The sequence below is a fragment of the Gambusia affinis genome, linkage group LG22, assembly GCF_019740435.1.
Source record: "Gambusia affinis linkage group LG22, SWU_Gaff_1.0, whole genome shotgun sequence".
NCBI classification, from domain to species: domain Eukaryota; kingdom Metazoa; phylum Chordata; class Actinopteri; order Cyprinodontiformes; family Poeciliidae; genus Gambusia; species Gambusia affinis.
This window is the reverse complement of record NC_057889.1, coordinates 6,522,591-6,547,456: the sequence shown is the minus strand read 5'-3', so window position 1 is coordinate 6,547,456 and position 24,866 is coordinate 6,522,591. Positions and strand designations below refer to the sequence as shown.

General features: G+C 35.7%; 4 protein-coding genes across 6 annotated transcripts; 2 read left to right on the top strand and 2 right to left on the bottom strand.

Moving 5' to 3' along the window:
* Positions 1–184: 184 nt before the first annotated feature.
* On the top strand, positions 185–13,146 carry LOC122825857 (phospholipase B1, membrane-associated-like). The gene is made up of 42 exons (XM_044107438.1): positions 185–236; positions 578–628; positions 870–930; positions 1,009–1,043; positions 1,803–1,881; positions 1,978–2,029; positions 2,689–2,775; positions 3,539–3,604; positions 3,690–3,751; positions 3,941–4,016; positions 4,202–4,303; positions 4,463–4,537; positions 4,642–4,713; positions 4,828–4,902; positions 4,993–5,053; positions 5,558–5,616; positions 5,693–5,766; positions 5,902–5,945; positions 6,047–6,155; positions 6,285–6,336; positions 6,454–6,534; positions 6,621–6,686; positions 6,762–6,862; positions 6,969–7,050; positions 7,132–7,236; positions 8,207–8,302; positions 8,407–8,478; positions 8,617–8,694; positions 8,938–8,998; positions 9,194–9,252; positions 9,488–9,555; positions 9,637–9,680; positions 9,899–9,998; positions 10,076–10,127; positions 10,209–10,289; positions 10,365–10,430; positions 10,528–10,622; positions 11,473–11,554; positions 11,653–11,757; positions 11,843–11,938; positions 12,039–12,113; positions 12,808–13,146. Exons 1-42 carry the CDS (start codon positions 185–187, stop codon positions 13,072–13,074), a joined length of 3,276 nt encoding a protein of 1,091 aa, XP_043963373.1. The 3' UTR covers positions 13,075–13,146.
* Positions 13,147–13,927: 781 nt separating this feature from the next.
* bpnt1 (bisphosphate nucleotidase 1) lies at positions 13,928–18,606 on the bottom strand. 2 transcript variants are annotated; one of them, XM_044105808.1, is made up of 10 exons: positions 18,285–18,606; positions 17,506–17,642; positions 17,284–17,388; positions 17,088–17,195; positions 16,922–16,970; positions 16,535–16,612; positions 16,325–16,416; positions 16,046–16,243; positions 15,838–15,943; positions 13,928–15,737 (listed from the first exon to the last, which is right to left on the bottom strand). In XM_044105808.1, the coding sequence occupies exons 2-10, from the start codon at positions 17,623–17,625 to the stop codon at positions 15,586–15,588; spliced, it is 1,008 nt and encodes a 335-aa protein (XP_043961743.1). In that variant the 5' UTR covers positions 17,626–17,642; positions 18,285–18,606; the 3' UTR covers positions 13,928–15,585. The 2 variants fall into 2 exon arrangements, with proteins under 2 accessions (XP_043961743.1, XP_043961744.1); XM_044105809.1 differs by lacking the exon at positions 16,535–16,612 and having other exon boundaries at positions 18,285–18,604.
* An 897-nt stretch (positions 18,607–19,503) lies between these two features.
* saysd1 (SAYSVFN motif domain containing 1) lies at positions 19,504–21,784 on the bottom strand. Its single transcript, XM_044105805.1, has 2 exons — positions 21,380–21,784; positions 19,504–20,413 (listed from the first exon to the last, which is right to left on the bottom strand). The coding sequence occupies exons 1-2, from the start codon at positions 21,668–21,670 to the stop codon at positions 20,090–20,092; spliced, it is 615 nt and encodes a 204-aa protein (XP_043961740.1). The 5' UTR covers positions 21,671–21,784; the 3' UTR covers positions 19,504–20,089.
* Positions 21,618–24,850, top strand: grcc10 (gene rich cluster, C10 gene). 2 transcript variants are annotated; one of them, XM_044105807.1, is made up of 4 exons: positions 21,618–21,752; positions 22,232–22,288; positions 23,309–23,485; positions 24,407–24,850. In XM_044105807.1, exons 2-4 carry the CDS (start codon positions 22,237–22,239, stop codon positions 24,544–24,546), a joined length of 369 nt encoding a protein of 122 aa, XP_043961742.1. In that variant the 5' UTR covers positions 21,618–21,752; positions 22,232–22,236; the 3' UTR covers positions 24,547–24,850. The 2 variants fall into 2 exon arrangements, with proteins under 2 accessions (XP_043961742.1, XP_043961741.1); XM_044105806.1 differs by lacking the exon at positions 21,618–21,752 and adding an exon at positions 21,823–21,895.
* The last annotated feature ends 16 nt before the right edge of the window (positions 24,851–24,866 follow it).

Genomic DNA, 24,866 nt, shown 5'->3' with positions numbered 1-24,866 from the left:
TTTCAATAGAAAACCTCACAGCTGTGTCCTTTGAACAAATGAACAGTCCAGTCCCCTCCTCTTTATGGAGGCTTATGATGTTTGGCGTCGCAGGCAGTAAGTGATAATGACAGTGAAAGACAGTTAAGAGTAGAGAGCAACGAATACAGAGAAGGAGAGATAACAGCAACAACAAATGGGAAAGATGTTTCAGCAGCTGCTTCTGGTCTCCCTGCTGGGTTTCACATGGGCAACAGGTCTGTACTGATTATGCTACTTCATAATTAAATTCAGTTTAGTATTCAGGCTAAAATATAGTAAGTGATGATTAAGTTTAACTGATGACAGTTGTCTCAGGAGCATTCAAAAATCCTATATTTGTATAATGTATTTTTTGCATAGTATATTTGATCACATACACTTTACGTTCTGAATTGGATAGTTATCAGTTATCAATTATCAATAATCCGCTGCACATTTGTGTCATTAAGGTTTTTCTTTATTTGATCACAATCATTTATTGTCTGGATAAAGATAAAATGCTCTAGACATTACATTTTCTACATAAAATTAAAATGTCTTATTATTTCCTTATCAGCTGGACTGCCATGCACCCAGGTATTTCCTTCCCAGCGGCCTCCATTAACTGGTACGTTTCCTGTCCACATTTACACCCAATTCATTTTTGTTGCTCATATTAAAAGACAAAAAAATTAATGCGATGGGAATAAACACTATATTTCATAGTATTTGATCATTAAAGTCCTTCTTTAGAGGAATGTTATCAATTTCTGCAAACATATTTCAATAATTGCACAACTTCCCGAAGCTTTTTCTGACTTCTGCAATTTTAAACATAAGCAAATACAACTTTATATTTTCTTCTCCAGCTGACACAGTCAGACCATCTGATGTAGCAGTGCTTTCCTATGTTGGAGTTCATGAGCAAAGGTGAGAAGTGACTATGGTTTTTAAAACAGTAAAGTCTCTTGAAAGATCTGAAATTCCCTCTTTGGTCTTCCTCTGCAGCACTGAGCTGTCAACAGTCTTATCAAAACTCACAGGTATGTTCCTGCTTTCATTTTTTCTGTTTTCATCATTACTGTGAAATTCACTCACCCAGGATTTTCTTGTTCTTGGTTTTTCCTACTCTTTAATGGGAACTATAAATTCCAGCTTCGTCCTGTTCTATTTGTTACATCAGACATAAACTCCTCTGAGATTTATCAGAGCTTTTATTGCACCACTTTGCACTATCTTTACCACACTGATATTGACATTAGCTGAGATAGTATCATACATCCATGCATTGCCTGTATTTGCTCAGGTTTGGGTGTCTGCCGGGGGGTTGGGTGGGCTGTGGGCTGGTGCCGTCTCCAGCTGTCACTGAGCAAGAGGGGTTCACTTTGGATGAGTCAACTGTGTTTGCTCTGTGCAACACAGTATCATGCACACACACAATTTTGGGAGACCAATTTACTTAGCCTGCATATTTTTGGACAGTGGGAGGAAGTTGGAGTATCCTGAGAGAATCCATGACAAGATTCAACCTTCCTGGAACAAAGCAGCACAGCCCTAATTCAGCTGCCACTGCTATAAAAGCTTTTTAAAATCTGGATTACTGGCATATACTACCTGAAATAAGAAACACTGGTTTGGAAGTTTATTTTCACAGATTGAAATGTTGTTGTAAAATGTAACTCTGTGCTTTACCGTACATGTTGAGTTGTTGCTTAAATTCCAAGTTGTTGCCAGTTAGAGTTTTGATGCTTAACTCCTTTGTGTTTTTATTTATTCATTTTCTTCTTCTTTTTCTTGAACAGAGCTGATGACACTGTTCAATCCTGGACTACTGACTCCCATCTCAGAAGACAAACGCATCCCTCACTTTCTTCAACATGGGTACGAAGTTTTTTCTTGTCACATGCATCATTCGTGATTCTGAATGCTTCAAGTTATGTCTTTTTATTCTTATTGAAAGTCTCTTAATATTTACAGCATGCTGGTGGACCAAGCAAATGAACTGTCCCTTTACTTACAGAGCAATAAGGTAAAAACTCAAGTTTATTTTTACGATTTAACTTTATCTTAAATCGTTAATTTCAATTTAATTCTCATCTAGACATTTTTTTTTAGACATTTTTGTTAAAAGCCTTTCCTACCAGAGCTAGGAAAAGAAAGGTGACACCTTTGGATAAAAATACATACTTTTTAAATTTAGTCCAGTAAAGGAAAATACCGCTCTAAATACAATGCATTTAGAGCATTTTGTCTGTTACAAGTGGAATTTTTATTTAATTTAATTTTTTTATGTTCATGGTTTCCTTTTTCTTTCTTGCTGTCAGTCATATATTATTACATATATTATCCTGATTTGTGGAGTGCATGACTGATCGTTGTGCTGTCAACAGATTTTCTCATCTTATCTGTGAATCTGTTAAATTTTTTTTCACTTTACAATAATGGATTACTTTGTGATGATCTGTCACAGCAACGCTCCAGATAATACATTGATGTTTGTGGTTGTATTTGGTACAAAATTTGAAGTGTGTCAATATTGTTGCAACACACTATATAATTTGCCATTTAAATGCCATTTATATAGTGTCATGGCTTCTAATCTCATCTAACATAGTTTAAATAGACTAATACTGACTCTGAAAAATAAAAAAAACTGATAAAAATATTATATAATCTGATTTCCTCCAGCAGGGCGCTGATGAGAATCAAGACTGGAAGTTGGTGCTTCTCTTTGTTCAGCTGGACCGACTCTGTGCCTGTGAGCAGCAGGAGCAGGTAAACAATTCATTTGGATAAAGGGGAAGAAGAGAAAAAAAAAAGCAACAAATCTGTCTGCAGTGTTTAATATAAGCAATCTAGAGTTTAAACATGCATCAGAAATGTATGGAGAGTTCCAAATACCTGACTGGCACCTTTACACCTCAGTTGAATTAGAGTACATGCAATATTAATAAGTAACGTTTTTTCATCACATACTTCTTGTGATTAAGTCACGTCAAGGAAAGTTCAGGAGTGAGAGTTGGACTGTGATAAGGAGATAACATCTGGACTCTGTAACTTTAAACCTCTGAGACAACACTCATTAAACTCTAATAAACAAGTGATTTTTATTGGTGGCCTTTGAAGTTAAGGCTCTAAGCAACTGATAGTCATGTTTGTAATTTATCTTTCCGCTTTTCAGTATCTAATTATGTTACTAGTTTGTCTGCTGTTGACTCAGTTGCATTGTGTGATTAAACTATTTATACTCTCTGTTAAAACATTATTTACATGTATGTCAGTCATGTACAAAGCAGAATTAAACATGCACAACATGATGCAATCTGATTCACATTAGTGCTTCATATAAACTTATTCATGTGTAAATATTTCCTGAAAAAAGAACTTCAAATTGACTAAAGCATAATAAAAAATTTGCAGCCAGCAATTTTTAAAAAAATGCATCACATAATTTCTTGGTAATTTTGTCCACATGCACACATTCTGAAGTATCGGTCAAGAAATTATTCACAAAGCAATCCTTGTACCTTTGCTGCAGATCTCGTCTCTTCTCAAACAAGTGGTTGAGGAGGTAGATAATGCTGTGCAGTTGCTCCACTCTCAGGTATATTTCAAATTAAATAGTGTCATTGGTCTTTTGCAGTAATTTAAGAGACAGTATAATGTACTTTTACTTGTACTTGTTGCAGCTGAAAAAGACCATTGTCAGTGTGGCATTGTGGGATGGAGGACTAAACACATTCCAGACAAAGTAAGCAGCACCAAAGGAAAGAATCAGAGAGGGATAATACTGGTCTCAAAGAGAAAAGTGGAAAAGGAAAATAGTCTGCTATGAGTGTTTAGCCTACTATTTTTAAAAAGCTGAATTTTGAGCATGTTTTTGATTGTTCTTAATAGCTTGATAGGGTTTGTTGAGTAAATAAATCTGTTTTGCTTACAGGATGTGCCCATGCACACACACATACACCGATGGAGAACTCAAGCTTCAGAGGGCCGTGCTGACTCACACCCTCCAAGTAGGTTTCTCATTCTCATCAAATAATGCTTCTCTCTTTTTAATAAGATCTACTTAGTTGTAGAGTGAGCTGTTGCATAATGCCTTGAATATGTTTGCTAAAGTCTTGTAAGAAAAAGAGAGTCGGAACAGTTTCAAACTGTTTTAAAACAAACTGCTCCTTTCTAACTGTTTTTTTTTTTCCAGGAGTTGCTGGATGAGCTGATGGTACAGAAACATTGGTACAGAGACAGAGATGACTTCACTGTCACTCTTCAGGCAACCCCTCTCATCAGAGGCCTGTCATCTGTGAGTTTAAGCTGCTGATGTGATCTTTTTACATTTTGTCTTACACTTTCTCTCACAAGCAGCATGTAACATACCTGTATATTTAGCAAAAGGAGAAATGTGATCATATTTTTATGCTTTACAAAACTATGAATATGTACAAATCTTTGTTGCTAGCAGACTGGAAAGCCTATTGGAGAGTTTGAACCCTCAAAGCGTACTGATGAACTGATGCTACAGTTGTGGAGAAACTTGGTGAGATCTGACGTTGTGAAAGTGACTCTAACCAACACTTGTAGTCTGTCACTCTCAGAAGGTGTTACATCTATGTGTGTGTGCGTGTGTGTGTTTTTTCACAGCTTCAGCCCATGGTCGATCAACATATTCCAGACCATAAGAGAGACATCCTCACATTACAATGCCCTACTGAGGTGAGTATAAATGCAGAAGGTCCACACAAACAGTCATATAAGGATTTACAAGTGACATGAAATGTTAATTCTTACTCATTTACTCACTTACTCATTCTGTTCCCCATTCACAAGGACCGACCATTCCTGAGGACAGAATTTAATACTCCTTCAAATCACCACAGCAACGCAGACCATCTCATTCAGACTGTAAGAATAATTCAAAACCAATCCAAATGGTTTGCCAAGCATTATGGGTCTTATCTCATTCTGATTATTTTGTCTGTGCTTGATAATCAGCATGAAGGCACAGAGTTGCCCTGTGAAGATCGCAGTCCTTCTTCCTCTATTCCTACTTCAGGTAATTTTAGGTGTTAACATTATTATTATATGTTGTTTCAAATAACATATTTTCATAAATATTTTTTTTGTCTTATTAGGTTCTTGGTAATCTTTACTTTTGAGCCATCACACATTTAAACAGATTAAACAAAACTTTTTTCTTTTTTTGTTCCCAAAATGACTTTCAATCACCAAAGATAAATTGCATAAATACCAGTGGAAACTTGCAAAAAATCTGGCCAGCAAGTAAAGGGAGAAGGGAGGTTAACCGCAGCATCATTCATCTGTCCAAGTTGAATGAGGCTTCAGGGGTAAAAAGAACAAACCAACAGCCCCCAGAATATCTAATAATTGAAAGTAAAACTTACCCAGCATATCACTACAGGAAACTAGTTGTCAAAAAGTGGTACATTTGTGCATTACTGGGAGTAGACAGCAAACACAAACAGTATGTATAATATTGTCAGTGGGATCTAGAATAACACAATCTGACATCGCCTGACATTTTCTTTGTATTTTCTAGTCCATGAACTCCGGCCTGCAGATATCAAAGTTGTGGCAGCTGTGGGGGATTCTTTAACAGTGAGTCATTTTGTTTGTCAGACAGACATTTTGGGTGATGTGTTTTACTGAAGGACTTTCCTTTTATCTCTGCCAGGCAGGAAACGGCATCGCATCCAGCCCGAGTAACATCCTGGATGTCTTACGTCAGTACCGAGGTTTATCCTGGTGGTATGTCAAGACTCTCTAATTTTATTATTTCAGCATCTTTTTTTCATCTTTTAACTATTTTTTTTTTTTAAATGATTTTTGGTTAAATAAAGTTAAGGGTACTTTGTGAAAGTAATTTCCTATGTTTGTTGTCAGCATTGGTGGAGATGGAAACCTCACAACTGTTACCACTTTACCCAGTATGTATTTCTGATGACTTCATTATTAACAAGTAATTTTTGAGAAACATCAATTTTGCATTCAAATGGTCCTCTTTTAAAACAGTATCTGGTTTTTACAGACATTTTAAAACATTTTAACCACAATGTGAAAGGCTACTCACTTGGTGTCGGTAATCAGAATAATCCACAAGCTTTCCTTAATCAGGCAGTGCCAGGTGCAAAGAGCAAGTAAGTTCTACAGGTGTTTATTTTAGCAACAAGTAACCATTTTTAATTAAAATTTATTTAATCTTTAATGGGATAACATAAACATCCTTTACCAATAAATATGATTGTGTTTTGGATTTCTGTTGAAAGGGATATACCATCACAAGTGCGTGCCCTGGTAACAAAGATGAAAAGTGACGTTGTAAGTCTACTTTTATCTTTTGTAATTCTACAGTGCAACTAGAGGTTGAAAAGATACTTTGAGTTTTGACTTACAATAAAGTTTACTCTTTTTCTCTCTTCATGTTTTTTTCTCCAGAATATCAACTTTGAATCAGACTGGAAGCTGATCACTGTCTTTATTGGTGGAAACGACGTTTGTTCATACTGCAAAAATAGTGTGAGTCTCAAATTTGGAAGAGAGGACATAATTATGAAGTTATCTCTGATGGTGTGCAAGGAAACACATTTTCTCTTCATTTACAGCTCCTTTTCTCAGTGGAAAATTACGTAGGGTTACTCAAGGAAAGCTTGGACTATCTCCAAAAAGAGGTGCCACTCATTTGACATGGTATTTCCACATCACAGTGGTTGCAACATTGAACTAACAAAGCTAATCCCTTTCAGGTTCCCCGAGCTCTGGTGAACCTAGTGGAGCTTCTTTACATAACTCCACTTAGAGAAATGCACAAGGACACGACACTGAAATGCCCAACATGGCTTGTAAAGTGAGTGTCTCCTTACACTCTCCTAAATTATTAGTTATGGTCTGGATATTTTGAGAGATCTAGTTATTAGCTGACCATTAACACTGTGTTACTTCTTCTTTGACAGCATATTGTGCCCTTGTGTGGTAATGCCAGAGCCTTACTCTGAAGCTCTTCAAAATGTGGAAACCGTAAACAGAGGATATCAGGTAGAATAAGATATATAAAAATGATCAGGTTAAATAAGTTGATCCTCACTGATGGTTATTATTGCTTCTTTTAACTTCCAGCGTTCGCTGCATGAACTTATTGAGTCTGGCCGATATGATACCCACTCAAACTTCACTGTGGTCATTCAGCCTTTCCTCAGAGACATCGCTTTGCCCAGACTGCCAGTCAGTAATGAAATTCTCTCTTAGATTTCTAAACAATGTTCTATACTTGATCTCTCAGTAGATTTTGAAATTATTTAATTTTGATAGTGTGGTGTTTTGATTTTGCTTTAAAGTTACTCAATTAAATCTTTTAAAATTCAAAGATGTATAATTTGCATGTACTACTTAAGTACCTACTTAAGTTTGAATATATTTCACAATTTATGCCTCCACTGGAGAAAATGTGTAAAAAAGCATTTAAATAGATGTTTTATATGAAGATAAACATCTTTGACTAAGTCACAAAGTCTTAGTGGTCCTCAAAGTAAGTGTTGACTTTTTATTTTTGCTTCTCCTCTTGCAGGGTTTCTCGCTGTCCGTTAATAGATAAATTTTGGTCCAAGTCAAGCCTTATTTTTCAAAACAAGTTGTTTTTCTGTTACATGACATTTTATAATAATACGGAATAACAGTTGAAGCCAGATCCTGATAAAAGAGGATGATCAATAAATACCTGCCTGTTTGGAAAATGTTTTCTTAAACCACTTTGAAATAGGCATCTGTTTACATTTGTTTTATATTTTATAGCATATTACACATATGTATAATCATGGTTTACTAAAGATTTTATCAACACTTACCAACTTATAAAAGCCACATACACATTTATTTTATTGAAAATATTCCAAAAGAGTTTTTCCCTAATGTGGATTTTCCCCCCCATTGAATCAGTGAACCCATAATTAAGGTGGTTATACTTTCCCAAAATTTATTGTGAGATCATCTCACTGCAACAAAATAGGGATTTTTTTAGTCTTTCTACACCAAACACATCAATAATTCTGGAAAACTTTATATCCTTGACTCAGTTTTAAAAACAATCTGAAACATATACTGAACACAAATTAAGGCAGTTGGGTAGAATTATTTAAGACATGAAAAGGGAGTCAATGCATTTTAAACTTGATTTGATTTAATTCATCCTGCGTAGGATGGCCGTCCAGATCGGTCTTACTTCAGCGCTGACTGCTTTCATCTCAGCCAGAAAGCCCAAACACTGATGGCTCGTTCTCTTTGGAACAACATGGTGAATAAACCACACATTTTTGTACCTTTATAATGAAAATAAAAATGATATAATGTATTTTATCATGAATATCCATAAATGTTGCTCAACTGTCTTTTTTACAGCTGGAACCTCTGGGAAACAAAACCTCCAGCCTGGACTTTAATTCTGCTATTGAACTGAAATGTTCAACAAATGTATGGAAGTTAATATTTTTTCATATAAATCTCTTCAAATTAGAAAAGTACCATACATTTTGAATTGAATAGTGTTTTTGAAATAGAGTTTATGGTCTTGACATGTTTATGAACAGTTTTCTCTCTCTCTCTCTTCAGGACTCCCCCTTTATTCGGACATACAAGAACAGTGATTACATGTATTCTGCACCCTCCCCCACACCTGATCCTATTAAGGTAAGTTTATAATGTTTATGTTCTTTTTATCCAAAATAAATGAAAGCGTTCATTCCAACTGAATGAAAAAGTTGTAAATGATCAACAAATAGAGATGCAATGCAGGCCTTTGTCCTCAGCAGGTGTCTATTTCTTTATATCAAGTGTTTAGTGGATTTTTACTTCAATATTTTTGTAGTCCAGTTTTCTTCTCTTCAACAGCAAATGCAAAAAACATATTAATTATGTGTGCCTTTTCCTCAGAATTGGGGAAGCGATTTTTCATGCAACAACTTCACTCCCTCTGACAGTCAACCAACTTCAGGTGAGATTGTCATCACATATCAGTCAGGATCCATTTGATCATTCTTTCTATTTCTATTCTATTTTACAGAAGGATTTTCAGAAGGAAATTTTCTTTTTAATCTAAGTGCAAATCACTGTTAGTGCTTTTTATTGAATTGAAGCCTGGATTTCTCTCTCTTGTCAGTTGTCTGACTTAATCTGTTTTTGTCGTTAGTGCACAAGCTGAGACCATCTGATATTCAGGTGGTGGCAGCACTGGGAGACTCTGTAACAGTAAGTACCAGAAAACACAGATATCTAAAATTCTACACTTAAAAACAGAAGGTTCTATTATGCCAAATGTTATCATGGGCAACATTTATGATTTTTTTTTTTAAATAATTGGAGCACTTTTGATCTTTATACTCAGTTTTTGATCAGCATGATAGATTTTGTGAACTGGTGTTTAATCTGCGATCTTAATCCTGTTAAACATCTTACTTCATTTTCTGTGTTCCTCACTCAACAGGCAGGAACTGGCGCAAAATCAAACAGCATTCTTAATCTTAATACAGAATACAAAGGAGTATCATGGAGGTAATATTTTCATTTTAATTAACTTTTCACATTTACATTTTAGCTAAATAATATAATATTTTATTGCATTATGTCCTGCAGCATTGGAGGGGATCAAACTTTGGAGACTGTCACAACACTACCAAGTGAGTTTGTTGAAAACTGCTGTTTCTGGATCAAACTTTCTACCTAGATTCAGTTTGCACTTTTATAATACAAAACTGAAGATTTTAGTCCATCGTAGTTTTATTAAAGAGTAACCTTGACTATTTAGTGCAGAAAAAAGCTATTGTTTCTTGAAAAAAAGGTTGATGATTTAAGATTTTCTTGCACCTGCTTTACTTTTTTTATTGCATCTTGCCAGACATCTTGAAGAAGTTCAACCCTGATCTACAGGGTTTCTCCAAAGGACAAGGACAACTGCAAAAGGGCTTCAACATGGCTGTTGCTGGAGCAAAGACCTCGTATGCATTTTTTTTCTCTTGCCGAGTAAAGCTGTTTAATCTTTCTAATATCTTCTGACGTCTCTTTTCTGTCTCAGAGAGCTTCCTGCACAAGTCCAAGCTCTCATTAAGGCCATGAAAAAAAACAAGGTGAGACTTTTCTCTGACCTTTAAAACTCTCTGCATTCCTGATCTTGTTCTCCATCCTCAAAATTAGCATGATTTCAACAGAAGGTGAATTTTGAAAGTGACTGGAAACTTGTGACAATTTTCATCGGAACAACAGATCTTTGTAATTACTGCTACGATCAAGTAAGTTTTCCATATGGTGAATAAATAGCACTTTATTGTGGTATTATAACACTATGTTCACTCAATTCTTTGCAGAATAATTTGTCGCCAAAGAATTTTAGCCACAATCTCATGCTTACGTTGGACATGCTTTACGAAGAGGTAAGGGTTAAAACTTAAAATACACATGTTATGAAGTGCCTACCTACAATGAAGTAAGTTATAATTGTCTTCCCATTTCCTGCTGTGGGGTCTCTAGGTGCCGAGGGTGTTGGTAAATCTGGTGGATCTCATGCAGATGGATGTGTTTAAAACTGTTAAAAAGGACACACTGGGCTGTTCACTACAGCAGAGGTTAGTTCTCTATGGCTCATCTTTAAGTGCATGCACTTGTGGTTTTAGTAATAGTTAAATATCATTAAATGACAACTGATGAAAAAATAAATTGAAAGAAGAGAAACATGTATTTCAGTTTCCAATTAGAGCCATTTGCTGTAACATTTTATAAATAGTAAAGGTATGTGAAACTTTGCTTATAGGATCACCATGAACTGCAGAGTATTAATGCTTATTATTTTATCAGTAAGACTCAGTTTGAATTTTCCAAATTGTTTTATATCTTTTCACAACATTTTGTTTGCACTGCCAGGAATCTAAATGGATGTTGACTTTATTTATCCCTGACAGTCCTTGTGTGATAGTTTCTTTTGTTGGTTTTTATTTTTATGGAACAGCTGCTTTCTTATGCATTCCTTTAAATTCTTCGCTGTTGTAAACTTTCTAAGATCTTGTAAGTAGATGTTTTGCTTTGTCAGTCATAGACTTTTATGGAGAGCTTGAATTGTCTTGAAACCTCTCAGAAACTCTCAATTTGGGTCGAGGGAGTTCAACATTTTTTTTGTAAATTGTGCTTGGACTTAATAAGTGTGAATAAGAATTTTCTTAAGGTCTTAAGAAAATCTTTTTGTTTGTTCCACAAACATAATAGTCTGTTTCTTTGAAAGAAACAGACTATTTGACATTTGTCAATCAACTGTTCTGACACTGATTGAAAGGTTCCTCTATGGTTAGAAAATGGTCCAGAAAGTGTTGTTTAAAGACATATTGTTTTGTAAAGTATTGCTTAATCTTCAGTGGCAGTTGACCAGCTGTAGAATTAATTATCTTTTGTGCCAAAAGAAACATAGAATGTTTTTTTTTACAGTTTCAGCTGTCACTGTGTTATAAATCCAGCAGACAACGCTCCAGAGATTGAGGAACTGAAACGAATCAATCGAAATTACCAGGTAAAAAGCTAAAAGCTCTGTTTTCTAAAAAAAAAAAAAAAAAAAAAATTTGTATTATTTTCCAACATGAAGATGAACAAAAGAACTTTGATTTCCAGACTGAGATCGAGTATCTAATTTCTGGAGATCGTTATGATGGAAAAGAAGACTTTGCTGTTGTGTTGCAACCTTTTTTCCACTATTCCTTCATCCCTCAAACTGGAGTAAGTCTCTGAACTAATACAGTGCAAGAAGTAAAATTAGTTGGTCAAAAACCAAATAATGTTGGACATAACTGATATTCACCAGGCGGGCGAGACAGACACGAGTTTCTTCTCTGCTGATTGTTTCCACCTGAGTGAACGGGCTCATGCAGAGATGGCCATCGCACTGTGGAACAACATGGTGAGCTTTCTGCTCTTGTGAACCAAACATAGGTAGAGTGAATTCACTTCAGTTTTTTTAAGAGCAATATATGCTTTGTTTTTTTTTTTTCCTTTTTCAGTTGGAGCCAGTTGGCAGGAAGCAAGCTTACAACAACTTCACACACGACCGGGCCAAGATTCACTGCCCCTCTGAGGTATTTATAGATCTCCCACAGATTTGTGCAGGATTTCCATTGATTGTAAAAGTTTATTATTGGAGAAACATACAAAAAATGATTTCCTGAATACTGTTAATTTTAATAGATTTTATATTTGTGTTCAGGACTTGGTCCATTATGTATATTTAAAGCACTGATTGGATATTAAAGAAGAATAAAGGCTCAAAGTTTCATTTTCTTGTACATAAATCCTTTCTAGACATAGCCATAAATTAACTCCATTGTTTCTGGTAAGTACAGTCAAATATCCAGGGAAAATCGTGCCAAAAGCTTGCTAATGGTTACAGAAACTGTGCGGTTGAAGGAAACTTGCTAAGAGATTTTCATCCAAATCTGTGTGGGATTATATGTAGATCTTTATGTTTGGACTAAAAGCCTTGAATTGTACGTGGTGATGCAGAGCATACATACATTTCTGACTGAAACTTCATGTTATAGGATAATGCTGGATTAGTATTTTATTCTATTGTACTTTGATTTTTTTCAACCTCAATGTAACAGTTGCACGATTCAATCATTTATTTATGTGGTTTTAATGTTGCCTAATGAACAACTTAGATATAGTTGACAATGAAAGCTCCGTCAACTCATAACTTCTTTGATTTGTCTCAGATGTGTCTCATCTAATAATATTTTTATCATTTTATAATAATTTCACCTTTCCCTGCAGGCGTCCCCCTTTATCTTCACTAAAGGTAACAGCCAACCAGCACTCCCCAAGACTACTGTTAATCCAGGCATCATCACAACCAGCGCAATCAGTTCCACCATACTGCCAAAGTGTTCCACTCCCATCCCTGTGTGGGTGCCAGTGGTTGTGGGATTTGTGAGTTTACTGGCAGGCATCATTACCTGCTGGCTCATTATGTCCGTCGTTCAACGCAAGAAAAGCAAGAAGAGTGCAAAAGCTGCTCAAAATAATACAACTGGGTTTTAAAGTTGTGACATTGTTTATGGATATGAAAGAAATGTTTACAACACAGGTGTCAAACTCCAGTCCTGGAGGGTCGCTGTCCTGCTGTTTTTAGATGTGCCACAGCTACTAAACACTGGAATGAAATGGTTTAATTACCTCCTCCTAGTGTAGATCAGTTCTCCAGAGTCTTGCTAACAACCTCATTATTCTATTCAGGTGTGGTGCAGCAGAGGCACATCTAAAAGCTGCAGGACACTGGCCCTCCAGGACTGGAGTTTGACACCCCTAGTTTACAATAACGGCCCTCATAATGGTTCCCTAATTTGGTAATAATATTTTGGGGCTCACTGGGTGGCTTTCGCCAGCAGCAGTTAGGCTGCAGTCAGCTCCATCTGGTTGCTCAGCTTGTCTGAAGTTTGGTAACTAAGCATTAAGTAATTCTTATTGCATACTGATGTAATTAACTTGCATAAATGTATATGTTTTGTATTTTACCATCTTCACATTTATTTATTAATGGAATAAAAATGTTTAATTCTGACTGACCAGCAAAACTGTGTTGGTTTTATTTCTCTTTAACCTGCAAAGTTTGAGTTTGTCCTTCATTAAAAAGCTGTATGAACGTCTTTAGATAATATTAATCACTTTGTATTTAATATTTGTGTTGACTAACACAAATTAATGGGCAAAGCTGATCTGTAAGTGAATAGCTAAAAATCATGATAATCTGCTGCAGTATAACCTTTTACAGTATAAATCTGTAAAATTCTTTTTTCATTTATAAAACAAATCAGATAAAAAAATCTTTCTTGAATGTTATTAAGCTTTATATTTTATATTGACTGAAAACACAAAAAATACACTAAGTCTTTTGTTAAAATCTCTTTTTTATTTGGCATTTATGACAAATAAGAGGAAAAAAAATGTGTGTGAATTTGTTAGAAAATTGACTAACTATATTTAGTAGTTTTACCTTCCTATATCTAATGGTTTTTACCAGATTAAAATACAAAATATATTCCTAAATGTAAACAGGTATTTGTCTATTTTAAACAGGTGTCATAAAAGGCTCATAAACTGATAAATTCTCACAAAAACTTTGGATTCATATTTACAAAAAAGGCAACAATCAAATATTTGCAAGTTTTAAGAAGTTAATTTTGACACCTTTTATAACTTTGCTGTTTATTAAAATGTTAGATTCAAATCATTAAGTATGTTAATATTTTAACTTTGAACCTTTTTCCTCTACATGTTGGTCCAGTTCCTATAATTTATTTGGAAAGCAGCAGATGGTGAATGTTTTCTGCAACCAAATACAGCAAAAACATATTACAAAAATATATTTCTTTCAGACAATGATGCCATTAGAGCAAAAAAAGTTTCAGTCACAGGGGTTAAGTCAGTATGTATCGTCTCTATGTCCAGCTAAGATTCCATTGAAATTATGTTGAGGGAAAAAAAGCATTTTTTTTTTTTCGGTGGTAAAATTCACCAGCAGTAATTAGATTTTGCAGGTCTGATTATTGCCAGACCTGTAAAATCAAAAAATCACTTTTAGAGAAAACTATTTCTCTAAAATGAAAGACTGAAAAATCTCAAAAAGCAATACAACATGCCGTGATCTACAGATATTCAAGAGGATGTGTAGAACAAAGTCCCTGACATCAATCAGGCTAGAGCAGGTTACAAAGGCAAGGAAAGTCCAGTGAACCAGAGTGAAAGGAATTATCAACAAATGGAGAAAACATTGAATACTGTTGAATGTCCACAGCAGTGGTGAGCCTACAAAGATTACTCCAACAACTGTTCATCCAACCCAGAACAACAACACCTAAAGCCCCCTAAGCCACACTTGTCCAAAAAAAATAGAGACTGAACAAAAACGGGCTGTATGGGAGAGTCTTAAATCTAAAATACTAAGATCCATTTCACATTGATCAAAAAATATCACAATGCCCCAAGAAACTTTTGCAAAAATATTGTGAGGAAAGACGTGGAAAAAAAAGAACATTTTGGTTTTAATGTTTTGGTTTGTGTCCCGTCATGTCCGGCTTAAAACAAAAAGCACTTCAGAAAATATCAATAGTCAAACACGGTGATGTCAGTGTGATGATCTGGGGCCGTTTTGCTTCTTCAGTACTTGTACGACTCAGTGTAATTGATGGAGTCATGAATTCATCTATCTTCCAAAAATTATCGGGCCAAAATTTCTTCACCACAATATAAAAGATAAATTGCCAAATTACTGCAAACATATGACGGAAGTTCTTGCTATAACTGTTCCACCAGCTGTTGGAACCAGCTACTTTTTCACATAAGGCCAGATTGGTTAGATGGGTAGCTTTTACTGGTGAGACTATATAGTGTGCTGAATTGTTAATAACAATTAATATATGATTTAAATAATGATATTTGTCAAAAAGAATGAGATTATTGCAACAATAACAAGAACTAAACAGTGTCATAGCAATTAAAAACACAAAGAAAGACCAAGACCATCTCCACCCCAGAGGCACATCATGACTGAACTCAATCTGACTTCAGTGCTCGCAGCACAGACTGTGGCACTCTGCTGACGTAGTAATCATGGTTGCGTAGTGTAGCAAGAACCCCAGCAGAATTCATGTGCTTTACGTCTGCATTATAATGGTAAAGATTCCCAAACATGTCAGTCAGTTTTCCTGGATGAGGAAAAACAGAAAAGTTGATATTATTTCACCTTGAGAGTCAATCTGGTGAAAGATAAACCTTTTTTCATTCCTTAAACTTTAAGAGTTTTACCTCCGACGGCATGTAGGATTGCCTCAGGACCACATGTATCCCATTTCTTGCAGCCTGGACTGGCAAACACATAAGCAGATGCTTTCCCTTCAATAAGCTGGATTATCTGAAAAATGTGGAGTCAGTTAACAGAAGTGCTTAAAATACAGCCCACATCTAAAAGTTTTATTAGTGTAGTAAAAGCACTTTGGCTCCAAATCCACCTCACCTTGTTTCCAGCACCCCCGACTCTTATAACGTCGTGAGGTTCCATGGCGTTCACGCAGTCTGTTACCGTCTTGTTGCTATGGGAACGGGTGGTGGTGACAATTCGCTTATCAGCTGGACCTTCCTGCAGCTGGAACCCGAAGGCGCCCAATCCGAGAACTCCCCATATTGTTCTCCCTAAAGCAGCTCCTGATCCAAGCTGGAGAGAAAACCGTCAAAATAACCTACTGATGGTGTCTTTTCAAGCAAAGCTGTGGATAATTTATAGTTTGGTTTGAACCTGGTAATTGTAGAATGGCTGGTTGATGACGCCTGCAATTGCTCTGCCTCCATATGCAATGCCAATGAGAACTGTCACATTGTCCAGGAGCCCTAAGTCCAGAATAGGATGAATGTTATTTGAAGAAAATAATATATTCTATCACCCTTTCTATCATTGGCAAATAATTCTGAAGTGGCCATTAAAAGTGCACTGTCTACACTGCCGTACGGATAGCTGTGCTGTGAGTCTTGTCCAACTCTTTGTGTAGTTCCTGGTCAACAACTTGCAGATGGAGACAACTTGAGGCTGAAGATAGCAAAGAGAGGACAAGAAAGAGGACGATAGGAGAAAAGCCCAAAGACGCACAAAAGAAGGAACACAAACACTGTAAAAGTGATGGTGGAGCAAGGAAAGAAAACCAAAAACCAGCCAACAAACTGGGGCACAAAGACTAATCTGCAACAAAAACAAACATGAAATCCATGCTGAGAGGTTAAGTTTAGGTGCAAGCTGTGGTACTATTTATTTGCCATCTATCATTGCTTGCTGCATCATATTATTAAGAAAACTGAAAGCGCAAGTTGAGAGAACGGATTCTTTGAACACATGCCTTACCTTCAGTGTATTCTTTGGTGCCATCAAGGGGATCAACCCAAACAACTAGCTGAGATTAACACAAACATATTCCAATTAAGCATGTTCACACTTAAGGAGAAAGTTTTCAAATGTATGCACAATAATAATAATAAAAGGATTTCATTATTTATTTGTTTGTAGTTACCTCTTCTTCTTTTAGTGCTTCATACTCTTTAGGACAAATCTTCTGGAGGATTTCCTCTGCCTGGCCATTCTCAATCATATCCTCCTGGACCTCCTCACATGGAAGATCCTGTAATCAGGTAATTAACAGACATTTTGAGGTGCTGATTTAGTTTGATCAGTGCATGTTTTCTAAATGAAGCTGGACATCCAGTTACCTCCTCTCCAATGATGGTGACCTTGGGGAAACGTCTGGACAGTGAAGCACAGATGCTTTTCTGTGCAAGTCGGTCCGCGAGCGTCTGCAGATCGTTGGCTCCTGTCTGTGCAAAAGGTGCGACAATATATTCAACATAAATGCTTAAAATGAATTCATTTCTGCTAAAGAAAACATGTTTTCTTTTTACTGATCTGACTTTAAAAAGTAAATACAGACACACCTTTTCAACAATGCCAAGATCTCCACTATGAAGCACCTTCCTTACTATGGCCCCGGCCTTTTCAGCCACTGAATAGGCGGACGCCACCAGCCGCATAACCACAGCAGGATTACCAGACATTTTTCAGTAGTTGATCGCTAGAAAACAGCAAGGAAAGTGAGATCAGGCATATTCGGAACAGTCTTGATATTTGAATATTCTATCATGAAAAAAGAAACTTTAATACATCTTCAGACAGTTATATAACAGAAGTAATGGCAAAAATGTATAAAACAAATATTAGTTAAGTTATTGGTTGTGGTAAAGAAACCTTAACATCTAACAAACAGACATTTATTACATATCAAAAGTCTGTAAATTTGGCAAGTATGGGCTATTCAAACACCACATAACTGCTTGTAATTTTTTTCTCTGTTGAACATTGATCCTGCTCTAATAAACATGTATCTATACAACTGCTTGTTGTCTGAAGGCAATATCTCTAATCACACAGATATGGCCATTACCTAACAAATAGGCCCACATGAAGGATTATACTGTTTGCATTTATGAAAACAATACAACCAAATGAACCAAATATGTGTTACATGATAGAGCTTGTAACAGCACTACAAATTTCTGTTTTTCATTCGTTAACTTTAGATATATAGATTAGACGGTTAATCTAGGATTTTAGATCTGTTAGTTAACTGGTTAACCATGTAAACTCAATAGCTATCAGTGACAGTTACTAGCTTACCGTCGAGAAATACCTAAATGAAAACGGGGTCATTACTTACTGGTGAAGAAAATAGAAGTAGTTGCCGCGCCACAGTTTTATTAATGTATCAGATCTTTGACTGGAAACGGACAGTTAACTGTACTTCCCCCAGCAATGTGACGGCTTAATATGAACTACGTTAGACCAGGGGGAGGCCTTTAACAAGCTTTTAAAAAGTTAACTGTTGTAATTAATTATATTGCAAATCTTTTAGTAACGCAAATTTCAAGTGAAAGGTAAATATGTACTGCCTTTAGACCAACGCGGAAGTAGATACGAGTGAACTATCTTCTTCTTCCTCTTATTGCGGTCTTTAATGACACCTGGCAAACATTACGGTACTTTACCGCCACCAACTGGTAAGGAATGCTGACCAGAACGAGCATCAGTTTTTTTTTAAACATTGAATATCTGAGAGCTTCGGTTTTATCTTTTTGTTCCACAAATTATGAAATAGTAATACGCTTCCAATACACCGTGTGGTGAATTGCACAGGTTTAATTTTTGCTGCTGCAAAATCTAAAATCAGGGCTAAAATTTATTTTCAAACTCTAAACATCTCAAATCTGGACTTGAATACAGATTATTTAAAGCCAAACATAAATTGAAGTTTAATCACCACAGGAATCATTTTAAAATCCTCACTTCACAACAAGGTCCAGATTTTAAGAACTGGGAAATTTACCTTTTATATATATATTTTTATCAGAAAATATATATGGGTTCTCAGTTTGCAACCAAAAAATAGGTCAGACAAATATTGAAGTCAGGGAAATAACCAAAAAATGTTGCCATTAAATTACATGTTCTTTATACATTTGAAAACAATGTGTGTGTCAGGAAATGACTGCAACATTGGTATTTTGTCTTGACAGACAAATACATTCCTTGTTTCTTTTTTTTTAAAAAAATCTACCAAAATACAGTAAAAATTAAACTGTGCTTAAAAAAAGTCAAAAGAAGTTTGTTTGTTTTTTCACTTTCTGGACAGCAGTGTATAAATTAGCAAAATAAAATAAAAAAATCAATTAGTTTAGAAATTCCTTTTAGTTTATCTTCCAAATCAGGCAATAAGCAGTAAAGTCCGGAAACTGAAATATTTTTCATACCTTTTCATATTTTTTGAGATAAAAAAAAATATATATCTCAAGTGCTTCACAATGAAGTAAAGCTTCACTGTCAGACCTAGTCAGGGTCTAGCATTAAGCATTTGTATGAGACTTATTTAAGGTCGGTTATGTTGAAAAGAATAATTTATTGATGGATAAGACACATAATTTCCCAGGGTGCATAGGTCAATACTTAAATAATTCATCGTCTTCTTTGACAAAAATAGTCCATTTCCATATTTGCAAAAAACAAAACAAAACAACAAAAAGAAAAAAAAATATTTTTCTCCAAATTTGACATGTTTACATTGAAATGTCTGCACACTGAGACCAAAGAGGAACCAAAGTCAAACTTCTTGTTTATGAGCACAAACTTGGCAAATAAAACGCATTGTAAATTAAAACAAACAGAACTAAAAACAAACTGTGGTCCAAAAAAAAAAAAAAAGAGTAGTCCCCAATTTAGGGAAGTTTCAGCAATCAAGGTAATTAATGTTTGAAAGGCAAACAGTGAGACGACTAATGTAGATAAAGGTTTTATATGCATTTACATCTGAGGTTCCTAAAATATTGCAGCATAGAAGGGAACAAAATAATAAGTATGCCAGCGTTAATTTAATGTGCAATAGATATATAAGAAATACAGTTCATAATCCTTTTTCCAAACAAGAAAGATCTTGAATTATGCCCTTCAGTTATGGAAGTGACAAGCACTTTATCTGTTGGCCAGAGGTCTGTAGCCCATCTCCCCCTCCAGCTGCTCAGCAGTGAGTGAGCCAAGGAGAGGCTGACAGTCTGGGTTGAAGACAGAGTAAGCACTCAGTTCTCCTGGCTTTCTAGGTTCTGGGCTGCGCAGTCCTTCATAGAGCCAGTAGAACAGGGAGATGACGAAGAAAGGCAGTCCGAATTGCAGTTCAACAAAAAGACCCACCAGAACCAGCCAGAGCAGCACTTTGAGCAACATAATGTTGGAGAGGACCAGCTGTCTTGAAGCAAACCATCTTCCCAGAGTACTGTCTAGCAGCCAGTCCCTACAGTCCTGCAAAACACATGACGGAAGGTCAGCAGCTCCCAGGATTACAGAATATAAGCTGATTGAAAACATCGTACAGTAGTATACAAATACTAAGATGAATATTATTTTAATTGTTTACACATGTGCCACAAACAGTGTTATGCACTTTTAAACTTGAAGTTTTTCTTAGACAGTCACATAAACACAAAATGATTTCCATTTATGTTCTAGAGCAACATAAAGTTGGTCACTTGTGTAAAAGTGTAGAATTGTGAAGAGGAAAGAATAGGATCTGTGGAGAAACTTTAAAATTGATTATTTACAAATCCTCTCCATTTAACTTGACTGAGCGTGGGCCAGGTAACAAAAGAAAAAAATGAAGAACTTCAGCCTCTAGACATGTGATTTTGATAGAATCACTGCCAACAGGCTTGAGACAGAAAATGAAACAAAAGGTGTCTAAGGTTTGTTGAATACCAATTACATTTTATAGGTTTTCAAATGTAAATGTTCTTAGAACTATGTAGAATTTTCTATCCATTCCACTTATGCACTGATTTTTGTTTGTTTATTAGACAAAGCAACAATTAAAATATTTAAAAAAACAAGACATATGTTCAAAAAGATTAAGAGGCGTAAATACGTTTGCGTAACAGTATACCTGAATACAACTGGAAGACTAAGACAATGACAAGGAATTCATAGAAGTTATTGAGATATTATTTATGAAACATATATCCTGGGTTCAGGTTTTTAAAGAAATAGATCTTTACGTCTATCTTTAATGTGACATATATTTTTGAATGATTCTGTCATTGCATTTTATAGGCAGATTTAAAATAATGTTTGCATATTTACTTACACCTGCAGAAACCTTTAGAATGCAACTAATCTATTGTAATTCGGACTGAGTAAGTCGCATTCTTTGAACAATTCTCATTTATACCAATATTCACTGTGCTAATGTGTTTGCATATAGTGATCTTTTACCCTGTTTTTAGAGCTGCTGCTTGCATCTCGACTGGCTTCTGGCTCTTTTGGTTGATGACTTCTGTCAGGCTGAACAGCAGGCCCTCCTCCTCTCTGTTCTCCGGACTGAGGAGCAGCAGGTTCGGACTTTTTCATGCCTTTTTCCGCCTGTCTTCGGGCTCTAAACTCAGCGAGCTTCTGCTCCATATGCGTAACTCCAAGTTCGACGTGGAAAAGCAGCTTCTTCACCATAAGCTGGGAAGAACACCTCCTTGTCTCGATCCTAGAATTACCAGCTAAATAAAAAGGCATAAAAAAAATCTAATTCCAACACCTGACTGTCTTCCAACTTCAGAAACTAATCGTGATTTCGCCAGGTTGCAAGCTTTTCGAGGTATATTTACGTATTACGTTGATATGTACCATAAAACGGAGGTCCTGTCGCTAACTGTCGTAAATTTGTTGGTTTAGGTCAATTTACGATATTTCCTTAGGGTTGTTTGCTGCTTGCTTTCAGGGCTGGTGTTTTCATCAGTGGTGAGAACATGCACCTTAAATGTTTCTTATTTTTAGATTATTCCGTCTTATGAACATATATATTTGTCGTTGTTTTCTGTTGCCGTCGCTTAGGATTCTGTTAGAGGAGTTAATATTATTACTTAGAAATAATGTCGATTCACCAATGATTTCACTATTCTTTATGCATAGTCTTTTTACGCGTTTTGTCATAATATTTGTACATTGGTCTAGTTTTCTTGACTAGAACGGTTAAGAAACGCTACATTTAACTCTTTGTAGTTCGCCAGTTCTGAACAGAGATAACATATTTGTCATAACCTGGTTGTTATTGTGTTTTGTCCCTTTCCACGGTAGACATCATGGCTTCGGCTCCAGCCCAACAACCCACACTGACCGCTGAACAAACCAGAGGTGAAAGGAACATTTTCCTCCTTGTTCGACTTTTTCCTCCAATGTAGCAAACAAAATTGTTTAAAAGAGGCTAGATAAGCAGTCAGCGCTCTCTTTAGTCATTCATCCTGTATATTATCTAAGCTTCCTAATGATCGAAGTTTTATTAACATAATCAATCGTCTGCAGAAATAATTATACAGTATGATTAAAAAATATTGCTCCTGCGTCACCAGAATGCCCTCTTCGAATGGAGTTTGCATGTTTTACGAAAGTATTCACTCCCATGGATGTTTTAGCTTCTTTATTGTGTTGCAAATCAATCAAGAACAACGAAATTTGGCTTTTTTTTTTAAAAAAAAACAAAGCAAAACAAAAAAACCCAAACAAACAAATCAATTAAAAATATGTAACATAAAATAAGTGACTGCACAAAGAACCCCTGTCCCTCCATCCCTTCAAGTTAGTATTTAGTAGCTGAATGAGTCTTTTCAAGTCCAACCTGTAAACCTGGAAGGAATAAGCAGGTATAAAAGATGAATGAATAGTTCTGCTGCTGCTGCCGATCCTGCACTTGCTTAATCCTGGCAGAAAGGTTGCAACCCTGGACTCTTGTCTATTTCAAGCAGTAAGCAGAACAGGCCCAGGATTGAATGATTTTAGATCATAATGTCATCATAAACATGCAACTAACCCCATCTTTTTATATCACTTTTCCCTTCATATCATAGTAGGTAACAGAGCAAAACTTAGAGTCGCTAATTAACCTAACTTTGTTTTTTAGTTTTTCATAATGCATCTCAAAATGATCCTCTAGTTCTAACTAATCAAAATCATGTCCACAACTGTTGATTCATCTGCTTTTTTCTGATGACAGAAAACAAAATTAACCCTGAAGCCTGAGGTTTAGAGTAAATCGAATAAGGTAGTTATATAAATTGCAGTCTGTCAGGTAGTTACTGATTGAGGCAGTTGTGGAGGTATTCATTTGTGCTTTGGGAAGTTTGCAAAGTAACCACAAATGCTCGTTTTGTTCTGCAGTGGTGCTGAGTGAAGTGATCCAGGCCTTTTCAGTGCCAGAGAATGCTGCGCGAATGGAGGAGGCTCGGGAGAGCGCCTGTAACGACATGGGGAAGATGCTGCAGCTCGTGCTTCCTGTGGCCACTCAGATTCAGCAGGAAGTAATCAAGGCGTATGGATTCAACAATGAAGGAGAAGGTGAAGTTGATGTCTTACAATATATAATAATTTTTTTGAAACAAAAACTAAGGAACAATAAGCAGTTCTATTTGTTCTGTGGCCATGTTTGATTTTTTTTTTTTTTAGATGAATGTCTACCCACATTTTGATGACTCTACAGATTTTAGCTACCAATAGCATATATTAAGGTTAAATTATCAGATAAGTTGAGTTCTTCATCAAAAAAAGTCAGACTTCCTCTTTGTGAAAATGTTCCAGTATCCTACACCGTGTTCCAAATTATAATGCAAATTGGATTTAAGTGTCATAAAGGTAATTTTTTTTGTTGTGCTATTAAATTTATAGATAATATGTCTCAGGGATCTTTGAATCACTATAATTAATTTCAGAGAGCTGGGTTGATTAGTTTGTCTGATGAGCTCAATTAAAGGAAATCTACTTAAGAAGGATGTTCCACATTATTAAGCAGGCCACAAGTTTCAAGCAATATGGGAAAGAGAAAGAATATTATTACATATCATCTTTGAAAAAAAAATTTCTCACGGAGAGCTTTGTTCAGTAAAATTTTATTTATACTGTAATAGTTCATGACTTGAAAATTATACTGACCATCATTTGCATTGACCATTTAAGAAAATCTGAGAAAATATCATTTGCATAATAATTTGGAAAATGGTGTAGACTTGCCTTTTTTTTTAAAATGTACTTTCAAGTTTTCCAAAGTTTATACAAAACTAGTGAACGCTATGTGATTAAATGAATATATAAACAATTAACTTTGAAGGGACATTTTTATACATTAGAATACATTTAGAAACACATTAGTGCACTCTGCATTGGAATCTCACACTGCTCTACTGACATGATAATAAATGTCTCACAGATGGAAGGATGTTTTGCATAAATGTGACTCGCTTCAATCTGCTGCATCCCTCACAGGGGTCCTTAAATTTGCCAGACTGGTGAAGATGTATGAAACCCAGGACCCAGAAATAGCAGCCATGTCTGCAAAGCTGAAGGCTCTCCTCCTGCCACCGTTGTCAACACCACCTATAGGAGGCGCCATTCCAGCTTCATGAGATTTATTTTTGACCAGGTCAAATGCAAGAGTGCTTTATTTCCATGCTTTGCTTCTCTGTATCATCTATTTAAAATCCTGTTTTTGATGTTAGGTCTAAGATTTATACCACTAATGTTTCTTTAAAAAAATATGGTTGTATTGAAAGCATTCTTGCAAATCCTTGATTTATTTTTTGCATTGTATTTATTTGTTACATGTGACACTACAACCAATTTCTTCCACTGAGACATTTACTTTAATGCCATCTTTTTTATATACATAATGTCATTTGTTTTTCAGTAAAAATAAATGTTTTTTCTGTATTTGTGTTACTCATAC

Excerpts from the sequence above, each read along its gene's own strand:
- LOC122825857 (XM_044107438.1), top strand. The coding sequence starts at position 185 with ATGTTTCAGCAGCTGCTTCTGGTCTCCCTGCTGGGTTTCACATGGGCA. Across the intron at positions 6,156-6,284 it reads GTGCCAGGTGCAAAGAGCAA|GGATATACCATCACAAGTGC; the intron begins GTAAGTTCTACA and ends TTCTGTTGAAAG. Across the intron at positions 8,999-9,193 it reads TGACAGTCAACCAACTTCAG|TGCACAAGCTGAGACCATCT; the intron begins GTGAGATTGTCA and ends TTTTGTCGTTAG.
- bpnt1 (XM_044105808.1), bottom strand. The coding sequence starts at position 17,625 with ATGTCTGGTAATCCTGCTGTGGTTATGCGGCTGGTGGCGTCCGCCTAT. Across the intron at positions 16,971-17,087 it reads AAGCACTAAAAGAAGAAGAG|CTAGTTGTTTGGGTTGATCC; the intron begins GTAACTACAAAC and ends TGTTAATCTCAG. Across the intron at positions 16,417-16,534 it reads GACTCACAGCACAGCTATCC|GGCTCCTGGACAATGTGACA; the intron begins GTACGGCAGTGT and ends TTCTGGACTTAG.
- saysd1 (XM_044105805.1), bottom strand. The coding sequence starts at position 21,670 with ATGCCTTTTTATTTAGCTGGTAATTCTAGGATCGAGACAAGGAGGTGT. Across the intron at positions 20,414-21,379 it reads GCAGCAGCTCTAAAAACAGG|GACTGTAGGGACTGGCTGCT; the intron begins GTAAAAGATCAC and ends TGTGTTTTGCAG.
- grcc10 (XM_044105807.1), top strand. The coding sequence starts at position 22,237 with ATGGCTTCGGCTCCAGCCCAACAACCCACACTGACCGCTGAACAAACC. Across the intron at positions 22,289-23,308 it reads GACCGCTGAACAAACCAGAG|TGGTGCTGAGTGAAGTGATC; the intron begins GTGAAAGGAACA and ends TTTGTTCTGCAG. Across the intron at positions 23,486-24,406 it reads ATTCAACAATGAAGGAGAAG|GGGTCCTTAAATTTGCCAGA; the intron begins GTGAAGTTGATG and ends CATCCCTCACAG.